The sequence below is a fragment of the Bufo bufo genome, chromosome 8 (genome assembly GCF_905171765.1).
Source record: "Bufo bufo chromosome 8, aBufBuf1.1, whole genome shotgun sequence".
In the NCBI taxonomy this organism is placed as follows: Eukaryota; Metazoa; Chordata; class Amphibia; order Anura; family Bufonidae; genus Bufo; species Bufo bufo.
This window is the reverse complement of record NC_053396.1, coordinates 67,221,290-67,233,135: the sequence shown is the minus strand read 5'-3', so window position 1 is coordinate 67,233,135 and position 11,846 is coordinate 67,221,290. Positions and strand designations below refer to the sequence as shown.

Here is an 11,846-nt window from a genome sequence, read left to right as displayed (position 1 = left end):
TTAGTGTTTTTGTACTGTCCAATTTTAATCAGTAATGTCTTGTTTTTCAATTTCTTGCTTTTCAAGCTCATGTTATATTGTTCAAACGTTGTGTTTAATGTTTAAACACTGATTTTGTTGAAAGTACCAATAAATATCGCCTTATTGATAATTTGCATTTTTATTCTAGTGCGTGATTGTGTAGACAGGGCCCCAGTGCACTGTATTGCCCGGGGGCCTATAATGCTCTTAAGATGGCACTGAGACAGGGTGTTTTTAATTGTAGTGGAGATCTCCTCCGAAGTAACTGGCCTGTTCAGAATACACAAGTCATCCTCAGAAACTTTGGGAAGCTTAAGGAGTTCTAGATAGACTGAGATTGCTTCTTCGGATGGCTGAACCGTGTGACCATCTGATCGCAAGTTATAAAGGGAGGAATAATATGCCGCAAAGGCATCGGCTATTTCCCGAGGGTGTGAATACACTTTACTGTTATATTTTAAACTAGTTATCCTAGCTGCAGCTGCTCTGCTCTTTAATCTGAGTGCCAATAATGCTCCTGCTCTATCCCCTGTGTGGTAAAAGTTTTGTCTGCATACGCTTCATACCTAGTTCCTGACGATACAAAAAAATAGTCCTAAGCTCAGCTCTACATTCCTGAAGGAAAGCCAATGTGGAAGAGTTGTTGTTTAACTTATGATTATTCTCTGCGGCCTGTAGCCGAAATAGGGCATCTTGAATAGCTCTATTTCTGCTCTTGTTCATTCTTGCCGCCTTTTGTAATAGGATCCCTCTCATATAAGCTTTATGGGAAAGCCAGAGATTGTGTACACTAGTATCAGGGAGATCGTTAAACGCCAGAAATTCTTGTAAAGAATCAGTGATCTGCCTAACTCTATCAGGACATTTCAATAGATAAGTGTTCAATCTCCATTGTGGACGCGACCAAGTCGCTCCCCCAATGTCAGACCTTACGACCCTGTGCAGAAGGCCTTTGGAAACTAGGATATAGTCAATACGAGACTGGGATAAGTGCGCAGTTGATATAAACGTGTAATCTCGCTCCTCACTGTGCTGATATCTCCAGATATCGTGAAAGGTAGATTCATATAAAGTCACCTGTAGGTCTACTCGACTATTCACCTGTTTAGACTTACAGTCTAACGCTGAGTTAATCGGTATATTAAAGTCTCCTCCTAGTACTACTTCTCCCACCGCTATTTTCTCCACTTTGTTAAACAGACTCCTGCAGAAGACCACCTGTCTGACATTGGGGGCGTAAACAGACACCAAAGTATATGGTTTACCATCTAGACTACACAGTAAAATAACATATCTCCCAGCTGAGTCAGTTATACATTTCTGTAAGGAGAAGGCAATATTAGACTTTACTCCAATAAAGACCCCTGCTTTCCTCTTTTTACATGTGTGGGAATGGTGCACCACAGGGAAGCTTCTGTGTTTACATCTAAACGCATCTTTTTCCAGCAGATGTGATTCCTGAACAAAAAGTACGTCACAATTAGATTTAAGAGCATCCGACCAAAGCTGTGTGCGTCTGTACGGAGAATTTAGCCCGCGCACATTTAAGGACAATATTTTTAACCCCATTGCTTATTTGTAGGAGCTCGCTGTAATGCACCACACCTCCCTGTTTAATCCCGCCATTTCCAGAAATCTGAGAGCACATGTCGCATACATTATGAGTATAGGAATGAACCGAAAAAATTAATTAAAACACATATAAAAAGAAAAATAATATGAGAACATAATGCGTGTTCAAAGCGTGTCAAGCCTGACCAAAAAACACTGGTCAAGAGACCAGAGAAAAAACAAGTCCAGTCGGGGCAGAGAACTACAGCTCTCCACTTCGGACCAATAACATCCAAAAAAAAAAGTCAACCGACTACTCCCTGCCAGTGAAAACTCACATGTCGGGCAACGTCCCATTCCGGTGGAATCTTGTCAGGCCGTGGTGCATCTTCCTTCGCCCGGACAGAGTCCCCGCTGGTAAAGCCCCATTCGGACAGGTGGCGAGTCGCCGCTTGAGGTGAGTTGAAAACTTGCAGGCCCCCATTATATGTGACCATCAGCTTTACTGGAAAACCCCAGCGATATTTAATTTGATGCTGTCTCAGCACAGCGGTAATCGGGGCGAACTCTCTGCACTTTGCAAGCGTGGCTGCGGAAAGATCCGGGTATACCGCAATCCCTGTAAAGTCCTCCGATGGGGACGGGTTCTGCCTCAGAACCTTCAGGAACGCTTCCTTTATGGTGTAAAAGTGGATCCTAGCAATAACATCGCGGGGGAGTGAAGGATCCAGACCTTTAGGCTTAGGCACCCTATGGATACGATCTATGATCAAGTCCCTCTCTGTAGACTCAGGTAGTGCCGCTTTTAACAGTTGCTGCAGAAAATGCTCCAGCTCATGTACTTCCACCGACTCTGGAATCCCGCGGATTCTAACATTATTCCGCCTGTGTCTATCCTCCAGGTCTTGCAGCTTAGCCGTTATCTTGGCAATATCCTCTTCCATATAGCTGTCACGACCATGGTCATGGTCGTGACTCTGGATCCGCATGCAGTTGCCTGCGGTTTGGGATTTATTGTTCAACCACTGGTGAGTGCTGTTAATATGTTGCCTCACGTGTGGTTGCCGCTGGCAACATGATTGGTACTTGGCAGTATAGCAGCCTGAGCTGTTGCTAGGCAGCTTGCTGTCAAGTGCATGCGGTTACACCTGGTGTGCACGAGGTTTATGTAGGTGTGCACTGTGACACTTCCCTTCACTGTGGCTGCCCGTGGCAACGTTTGGTATTTTGTACATGTGGTGGCAGTGTCTCGGCCTTCTGGCTGACTCCCAGGACATGGTTGCCAAGCATGTCGTTGCCTGCGGTAACAGCTGCAGTGTAATTGTTTAATGTACACTTCCCCTTTAAATGGCTTTTTCCCTTGCCTGGTGTTGGAAGGGTTAACTCCCTTCCTTGTGTGTGAACACTGGGTGTGTGTCTGGGTGTGGCCACTTGGGGCTATTTAGCTCCTGCTGGATGCCAGACTCTGAGGGGTACTTCAGCCATGGTTAGCTGATGTCATCCTCCTGGTTTATACCATCTGCCAGTGAGAGCTACCCTTGTGGTCATACTGTCACGGCTGAGGATGGAGGAAACCCTCAGCCGTGCGATGCCAGAAGATGGAAAGGTCGCTACTTGGCCAGAACCACAGAATTAGGGAGCAGGTCACCTCCTAGAGCTTCCCTAATCTGACCCTGACTCCTAGCTGCATGAGCCGCCCTTGAAGGTAGGAGGGCTCATGCTCAGGAACCTCGGATCCCTTCTGACCCTCCGCCGATCCCTGAGCATGAGCCCTCCTACCTTCAAGGGCGGCTCATGCAGCTAGGAGTCAGGGTCAGATTAGTGAAGCTCTAGGAGGTGACCTGCTCCCTAATTCTGTGGTTCTGGCCAAGTAGCGACCTTTCCATCTTCTGGCATCTCACGGCTGAGGGTTTCCCCCATCCTCAGCCGTGACAATAGCTTCATGGGAATCGATGAGGGTGTTGTGGGAGGCAGCAAATTCAGCCATCTTCCCCTCTAGGTGCGAGGTGCGGTCACCTATGTTTTGAATGTCCTTTCTAAGATCCTTCAAAAGTCCCAGCATGTCTTCCTTCATGGAGGAGCGCAGAGCATCCAGCATGGAACGCATAACATCTGCAGTAAGCTGCGTGTGTTCAAGGGATTCCCTCTCAAGCCCGCTCCTAGCAGCCGAGCTGTGTACAGGCTGCGATGGCGTTCCCTCCGGAGGAGTCGGTGTGCATGATGGAGGTGGGGTCCCTCTCAGGCCCGACTCTGTTGGGGTCGATTTACCGAAGAATTCGGTTAGCTTCGTCGGAGCAGGACGCCTCCGAACCTTCCCCATGGCTGGTGCGCTTTATAAGAACGTGCCTGATAAAATTAGGGTGCTGGAGTAGTTGCTGTAAGCCGTTTAAGATGCCTTAGTCCGGAGCAGAAGAACTATGCGACCGGCGCCATCAGCGATCAGGCCACGCCCCATTATTGCAGTATTTTATGCTAGTATTTCACACTTAAGAAAGCAGCAAAGGCACCTGATGTAGGATATTGCCCAAATTGTGTGTTTTTTTAAAACCCAGAATATTATTGCAGTATTTCAAGATTGTTAAACAACAAAATGAGCCCTAGGTTGGAGCCCTCGGGATGAAAATTCACTTATACAAAAGGTCATCCAGACCAAAAAATCCCTTTAGGGGTCCCAACAAAAAAGTTTAATGTATATAAAACTAATTCTTTAATTGTACCTTTAAAATTAAACCTACAGACGACAGATCATGAACTATTAAAACTATCAGGGACTGGCAATATGTCACTTGTAGTCTTGGAATTGCTGGGAGGACTGAGTGGGTGCTTTATTTATCTGTGTGTTTATGGATATTATTACCACATTGTGTTATATGGAACAGACTAGCGTCCATCTGTCACCATCCACAGTAGCCACTGGGGACGGTTAGGACTTATCACAAATTGGCGATCAGGCAGCCACACTGTTTATTATAAGTTTGCGCAACACTAATTGGCAGTTTTCTGCTCAATTCACTAGGTGCACACACAATGTGGCTGTCTGTATTACCACATATCAATTGTTCCCTGCCAGCGTTCATGCACTGTGGCTATTTGTATTACCACATTCAAATTGCTCACTTGCGGCATTTATACACTGTGGCCATTTGTATCACCTAATTCAAATAACTTACTGCCAGCATTCATACAATGTGGCTATATATCACCACCTGCAGATTATTCGCTGCCAGTGTTCATATAATGTGGCTATTTGTCTCACCACGTACAAATTCACTGCCAGTGTTCACACAATGTGGCTATTTGCATTACCACATGCGGATTGTTCACTGCCAGTGTTCATACAATGTGGCTATTTGTAACACCACGTGCAGATTCACTGCCACACTAACCACACAATGTGGTTAAATCTATCACCGCATGCAGATTGATCACTGCCAGTGTACATACATTGTGGCTGTTTGTATCACCATGTGCAGATTCACTGCCAGCGTTCACACAATGTGGCTTTTTATATCACCACATGCAGATTCACTGCCAGCGTTCACACAATATGGCTTTTTTGTATCACCACATACCGATTAATTACTGCCAGCGTTTGTGAAATGTGGCTGTTTGTATCACTACACTCAGATTACTATCTGCTGGCATTCCAGCCCATCCACATATGCATCCACTCAGTCACTCTATCTATCCTCAGCTGATGTATTGTTTCTATTGCTCAGCCCTGTTTAAAATCACACATATATAATTACTGCCCCTCTCGACATGTTTCGCCGCTGTTGCAACATTTCAAGCTTGTATTTCACACTGACAGATACAGCAAAGGCCCCAATTGTAAGAAATTGCCCAAATTGGGTGTTTTTTTAAACCCAGAATATTATTGCAGTATTTCAAGCTTGTATTTCACACTGACAGATGAAGCAAAGGCCTCAGATGTAGGGTATTGCCAAAAAATTGGTGTTTTTTTTTAAACCCAGAATATTATTGCAGTTTTTAAAGCTTGCATTTTAAACTGACAGATGCAGCAAAGGCCCCAGATGTAGGGTATTGCCAAAAATTGGTGTTTTGTTAAACCCAGAATATTTTTGCAGTATTTCAAGCTTGTATTTGACTGTCACAAAAGCACATATGCTGTGCTGGTGTTCTGAACTTGCATAAAATCGCCGCCGACGCTCACCTAACTAACAGACGGATAAAAGTTCTTTTTCAGAGTCACTAGGCTCAGGGCAGGGTAAAAATATTGTGCGCTGCACCCACAAAAAAAGATTACTGTAGATCGTTTAGTAAAACAAGCACTTCTGATAACAGATTCTTTCCTATTCTCTCCCTCACAGCAGCAGCATCCTATCCTTACACTAATCAGAGCAGAGTGACATGCATCGCTACGTGACTCCAGCTGATATAGATGCTGGGTCACATGCTGCCCTGGCCTATCACATCCATGCCTTTAGTGGCTAATACACATCGCTAAAAGCTTAACAAAAAATAACTGCACCGCAGAACGGCAAATGTATTTTTTCTTTTTCCGCTAAAACACGCCATCAAAGCATTTACTACAGATAAGTGCACCGCAGAGCTGCAAATGTATTTTTTTATTTTTGCGCTAATACACATCACAAAAGGCTTTACAAGAAATAACTACACCGCTGAGCGGCAAATATATTTTTTCTTTTTCCACTAAAAACATCCAACTAAAGTCTTTACTACAGATAAGTGTACCGTACAAGGGTAAATAAGACATAGAAATATTTCCTTGTAATAACCACTGTTAATGCCTGTATCAAACAGCACTTGCACCCTAATAAAAACGGTTTGCTGGAATTAAAGAGCTGTATAATGGCAATTTGGGAGCCCAGTCAGTGCTGCAAGGTCTATTAAGAATGTTCCTATTACTCAGGCTGTCACCTCCCCAAATGAACCCTGTTCAACTGAAAAGCAGTGGAATTATTCCACCACATACTTTCCCTGCATCTTGAATAATCTTTCCCTGCACTTGTAAATCTTTTTTTTGGGCAGAATGACGATTTTTCGATCACTGTCTTTAACGCCTGCAGACACGTCTCTCCCTGCACTAAGTACGCTGGTGAATGGCAGAATCTAAGATCTAATCATTTTTTTTGATGGTGTTCACCTGAGGGGTTAGGTCATATGATATTTTATAGAGCTGGTCGATATGGGCACGGCTATACCTAATATGTCTACTTTTCTTTTTTTCCCTATTTTGTACAATTTTTTTGTTTCTTTTGGGAAAAGGATGCTTTTTTAGTTTTTTAATTGAAACTTTTAATTTTTTTGTAAAACTTTATTTTTTCACTTTTTTTTCTGTCCCACTCTGGGACCTAAACTTTTGGGGTCTGACACCCTTTGTAATGCATTAAAATACTTCTGTATTGTAATGCATTGGATGTAAGTGTATTACACATTGTAATACACTTGCAGCCTTCCTGCCTATGAGATCGAGGGGGCTGGATCTCACAGGCTGTCAAGGAAGGCAGCCACGATGCCTAAGGAAGGCATTGGGCTGCCTTCCCTGCCATTGTTTCCCCATCACAGCAGTGGGGGGACTCGATGGCCACCCTGGACCCGGCAGGATCCTGCACGTTCCGCGGCAAGCGCTGACCACGGCAGTTCGAGGGTTCATGCGCCAGCATCGGTGTTTTCACCTATGCTGGCGCATACAGCAGTGGTACGGCTATAAGTGACTGCCGGAACATTGTCACTGATTGGGCGGGCACTGGTCCTTAAGTCACATCCACCAGTGCCGTACATGTACAGCGCGGGTACTTAAGGGGTTAAAAAAAGCTTTTGACTACTGATGACCAGTCCTTACTGTAGAAAATTTGCTGTGGGGCTCTGTCAGTTCTAGCCACACCCCTGCCAGAAAGATGATCAAAATTAGGTTTATTTAGTTTACAAAAAAGACAACTGAAGGGAGATCTAATAACTATGTATAAATATATTAAGGATCTTCCACATGATCTGTGTATACCCAGGACTGTGACCGTAATAAGGGAGCATCCACTACAACTAGAGAAGAGAAGGTTTCTATATCAACATAGAAGGGTATTTGTTACTATAAGAGCAATGAGACTGTAGGAACTTTCTGCCAGAGGAGGTGGTGAACTCACTAAAAGGCCGCTTTCAGACGAGCGAGTTTCATACTGCGGACTAGCAATGTGAATACAATATAGTTCTCATCCTAAACTTCCAGCACTGACAGGGTCGCATAGCATTATATTGATTTATGATGTTATGTAACCCTTACAGTTCTGGAATGTATTGGATAACACTGACATAATGCTGAAGGCAAACAAAAAAACACCTGTGAGGTAGGAGCCAACTTTCCTCACTATAGGGAAAAAATTCCTTCACTACGCCAATCAGGTAATCAGAATAACTCCCTTGTTATTTGTGTAACATTAAGGCCCTTTGCAGACGAGCGTTCCTCCCGCAGAGAGTCCGCAACACAGCTTCCGGCTAGACCTCCAAGCGCTGCCGGGGGTCACATAGCATTATATTGATTTATGATGCTATGTAACCCTTACAGTTCTGGAATGTATTGGATAACACTGGCAGCATTTTGCCAGTGTTATCCAATACATTCCAGAACTGTAAGGGTTACATAGCATCATAAATCAATATAATGCTTTGTGAATCCCGTCAGTGCTGGGAGGTGTCAGGCCGGGTGCTGCGATGCGGACTCACTGCGGAAGGAACGCTAGTCTGCAAGGGGCTTAAGGCCCAGTGAAGTATAAACCCGGTATCATCTCAGGACAGTGATGCAATTGAATACTCCCTACCATGGTGTTCATCCTCATTGGCCACAGGCTACTAGGCCTGTAGCCTATGTGGCAGTAAAATGGTGCAAGCAGTTGCAATGTCATGTTTCAGGAGGCTCAATGATGTAATTGCAACCTCCTATGTCAGGAAGCAGGAATCTCAGGTCGCAAGTCAGAAGAGGCCTCTTGCCTGAAATGTAGACTGCAGGGTGGAATGGGACAGGTGTTGATTATTATTTTTTTTTTAACTTGGCCATTTGGGGAGCATAAAAAACGCTATCAGTAGATGAGTAGATGCAATAGTTATGTAGTGCTCTATTTTCCTGTATATTTGATAGCCCTGAAAGACCAGGCAAGATGCTGGAGGCAGGGCTGGCTTAGTGCTGTGATCAGCATCTCACCTACTCAGACCCTTTTCCATACCTTAATTGGAGACAATTGGAGGAGGAGGAGGACAGAATGTACAACTGAAGCTTTGGTTCGGCTGGAGCAGTATAAAGTATATTGTGCTGCTCTATAGTATTTGGCTCTGTACTGTGGTATTTGGCTCTGCTGGGACCGTATTTTGTGCGACACTGTAGTAGTTCAGCTTTATTCAGCACTATAGTATTGCTGGCCCGCTTACTTTAAGTGGCTGCAACATAAGGGCACTTTTATTTTTTATTTTTTCAGGACCACTTTTATGTTCCCAGTCTCCCCTGAAACCACCACCCCCCCCCACCCCCCCCCCAAAAAATAAAAATAAAAATTGTTTCGATGACAACAGAACCCTAGCAGCTGACTGCAATTTTACTTGATATAATCAATGGCCAATATGCCCCTATTTATTGCATAGCTTGTGAATATTCCATAAATGTCTAGGGGGTATTATCCTTTAAGGTCCACAGCTATTGTTTGTTAGCTGTGACTTATTGTAGTTTGTCATGTATTAGGTCACCGTAATATTTTTCTCAAATGTTTTACCTGTTTTCTGAATGGCTTTTACTAGTGTCTTTTTTCTCTGGTCACCATCTGTTATAGTACATGGAGCACCTGGAAAAAGAAACAGATTTTAGCTCTTGTTCTTTTACTAAGGAAATCCAGGAAACATGATCATCATGTGATACGTCATACAGTCATGTGAAAAAGGAAGGACATCTTATGTAAAGGGAACTTGGGGATAAAGTCCAAACAGGAAGCTTGCCTGTTATATTTCAAACAAAAAAAAACAAAAAAAAAATTGGTTTGGCTGAGCACTAACGCCACAAGTATAGTCCCTTACTATACCAGGTGTTTGTCTACCAGGAACTCTAGGCGCAATACCAATACTCACAGGCAGTATGTTATGTCCCAGGCTCAGGATCCACACCCACAGTCAACACATTGGGGCATATTTACTAAGGCAAATGTTTTAGGCACACAAAAGTACAGTCGCAAGTTCTTCGACAGTTGGGCAGGATTGGGGTGGAGCGAGGGCATGAGGGCTGTGTCAGGGCCGAAACTCTGGTTCTGGCAAACTCACTAATTTTGTGCCTGGAAACAGGCCTAAATGTAGTTGAAAACTGTTAGAATAGTTGAATGTCCAGGTACAAATAATCAATATTAAATAATTAAATCAATCGGCTGATAGCACAGACACAATCAAAGGAGTTGTATCTGAGGAGATCTGAGTACCGCCTCAAAACCTTTATTGATATACCTTTAGGATAATGGGAGTAACTGAGGGGTTTTCAGGGTGGTTACAATACTTATGATTGAATAATTAAAACTAGATAATTACACGTGATACATTTGCATACATCTCAGCATGTCTTGTGGAGGTACTCAGCCACGCCTCCACCTGTGTCTCGTAACCATGTTTTTCTATCCATTGCTTCTCTTCTATTTTAAATTTTCTCCACCTGGCGGCATCCAAACACCCAACAGATGGCATACCAGCTTTCTTAAGAATAGCAGTAGCATTCTTAACTGCTCACTTCCCATGTTCTAGTTCTACCAAGCACTTTATTGTAGTCCTGGGACAACCCTTTTCTTCTCTTTCTCGCTTGCTAGAACTAGCTCCCATAGCAACCTGGTGAGGGTAGCGATCCCTGACCTTTGGTTATTCCTGCCTATGTATCTTATCTTAGGCTACAGAGTTTTCCTAGCTGGGTCAGACTATATTTCTGTAAACTGTATGTAGGAAATGAGCGGTATATCTGGGTAAGAGGCTTGCACTTCCCTTGCCTTTAGACAAACTCTGTACCACAAATAAATGCACACAAAAACATATAAAGACAGTCCAATAGTAATTCCAATGTATTCCTCATACATCAGACCTTTCTGTATTGTATTCAAACCAGTACACTTGGCAAATCAATAAATCTGTGTCCAATTTACTGTTAACTGCAGCTCTAATTTACTGTATAGTATGTTAGTACTTTACAAAGACACACGTATTCTGCCTGCTTCAAAAGCAGCCACAGCGTGTAAAGAGTGTCCTGTCTCCACACTAACCCTTAGGTTAATACCAGTGTAGTATTTTAGTAGCAGATGTAAGACGAATAACACAAACTGGCCCCTGACTCAGTGCCCCCTTTTCCGGGTCGTACACTAAGAACTGCAAGGGGCCTTTTCCAGAATCACATGGACTGCTTCTGTTTCCAAAAGCAGCCCCCCCCCCTCCCGCTCAGAGTTACTTAACTCTTCACATGACACCAGAGAACAAAACAAAATTCATATCATCAAACACACGCCTTCTACAGTTTGAGCAAGTTAGAAGCAAAATCAAGTATAATATAATAACACAATAACACTTTAAATCAGTCAAATACGTTGACATAAATCAATCCAATTAATCACCTTCTACCTGAATTATATCCGAAACCAGCAAGGCATCAGACTGATCCTGAAGCACAGCCCACAAATTTAGGAAAGCAGTAAGTCAATGGCTCACTTACCTAGGATTAGCTATTATTATTGTGCAACTAATCAGTAGATAATACTACCTCTTCCTTTAGGGTACATTCTCAGGTTAACATTCCACAAGACAGGGAAATATGATAAAGTTCAACCTAACACAGAACAATATAATTTCATATTGTAATAAATTAGAGATGTGGGGGGTACTCTGATATCTCTGGCTGTATATATTAATCACAATATGTTTAAGTAGTTTAATATAACAATAAAAATGGATCTTGGTGCAATATAATTTGTTTTGCTAGAATGCAGAATAAAAAGCATTATGCGCATATCATCAATAGCTATAACTATAGTGGTTATAAAAATGACTATTAAAAATGCTGTAAAATTTTATTTATTAAACCTATTTCTTTGAGTGGAAACCTTAAAATAGAAAACAAACAAAAAGATAATAAGTAGAAAGCAAAAAATAAAATATAAGAAAAATACTAGAAATATCAGAAAAAAATAAGAAAAAATTTAAAATGTATTAGGGATTTTTCCATCCGTTAATGTTTGCAAGATAGTAGTATTTTAACTTATGTTCAGTAGGTTGTGCATTTGCTTAGAAAGCTT

At 42.8% G+C, this 11,846-nt stretch overlaps 1 protein-coding gene across 1 annotated transcript in view; it reads right to left on the bottom strand.

Moving 5' to 3' along the window:
* Window positions 1-9,276: 9,276 nt before the first annotated feature.
* The window catches only part of LOC120978053 (BTB/POZ domain-containing protein KCTD12-like), a 474,732-nt gene continuing 472,162 nt past the window's right edge, over window positions 9,277-11,846 (bottom strand). The window contains exon 3 of the mRNA XM_040406292.1: window positions 9,277-9,380. Within this exon, the coding sequence (XP_040262226.1) occupies window positions 9,277-9,380 (104 nt within the window). The remainder of the gene's footprint in view (window positions 9,381-11,846) is intronic.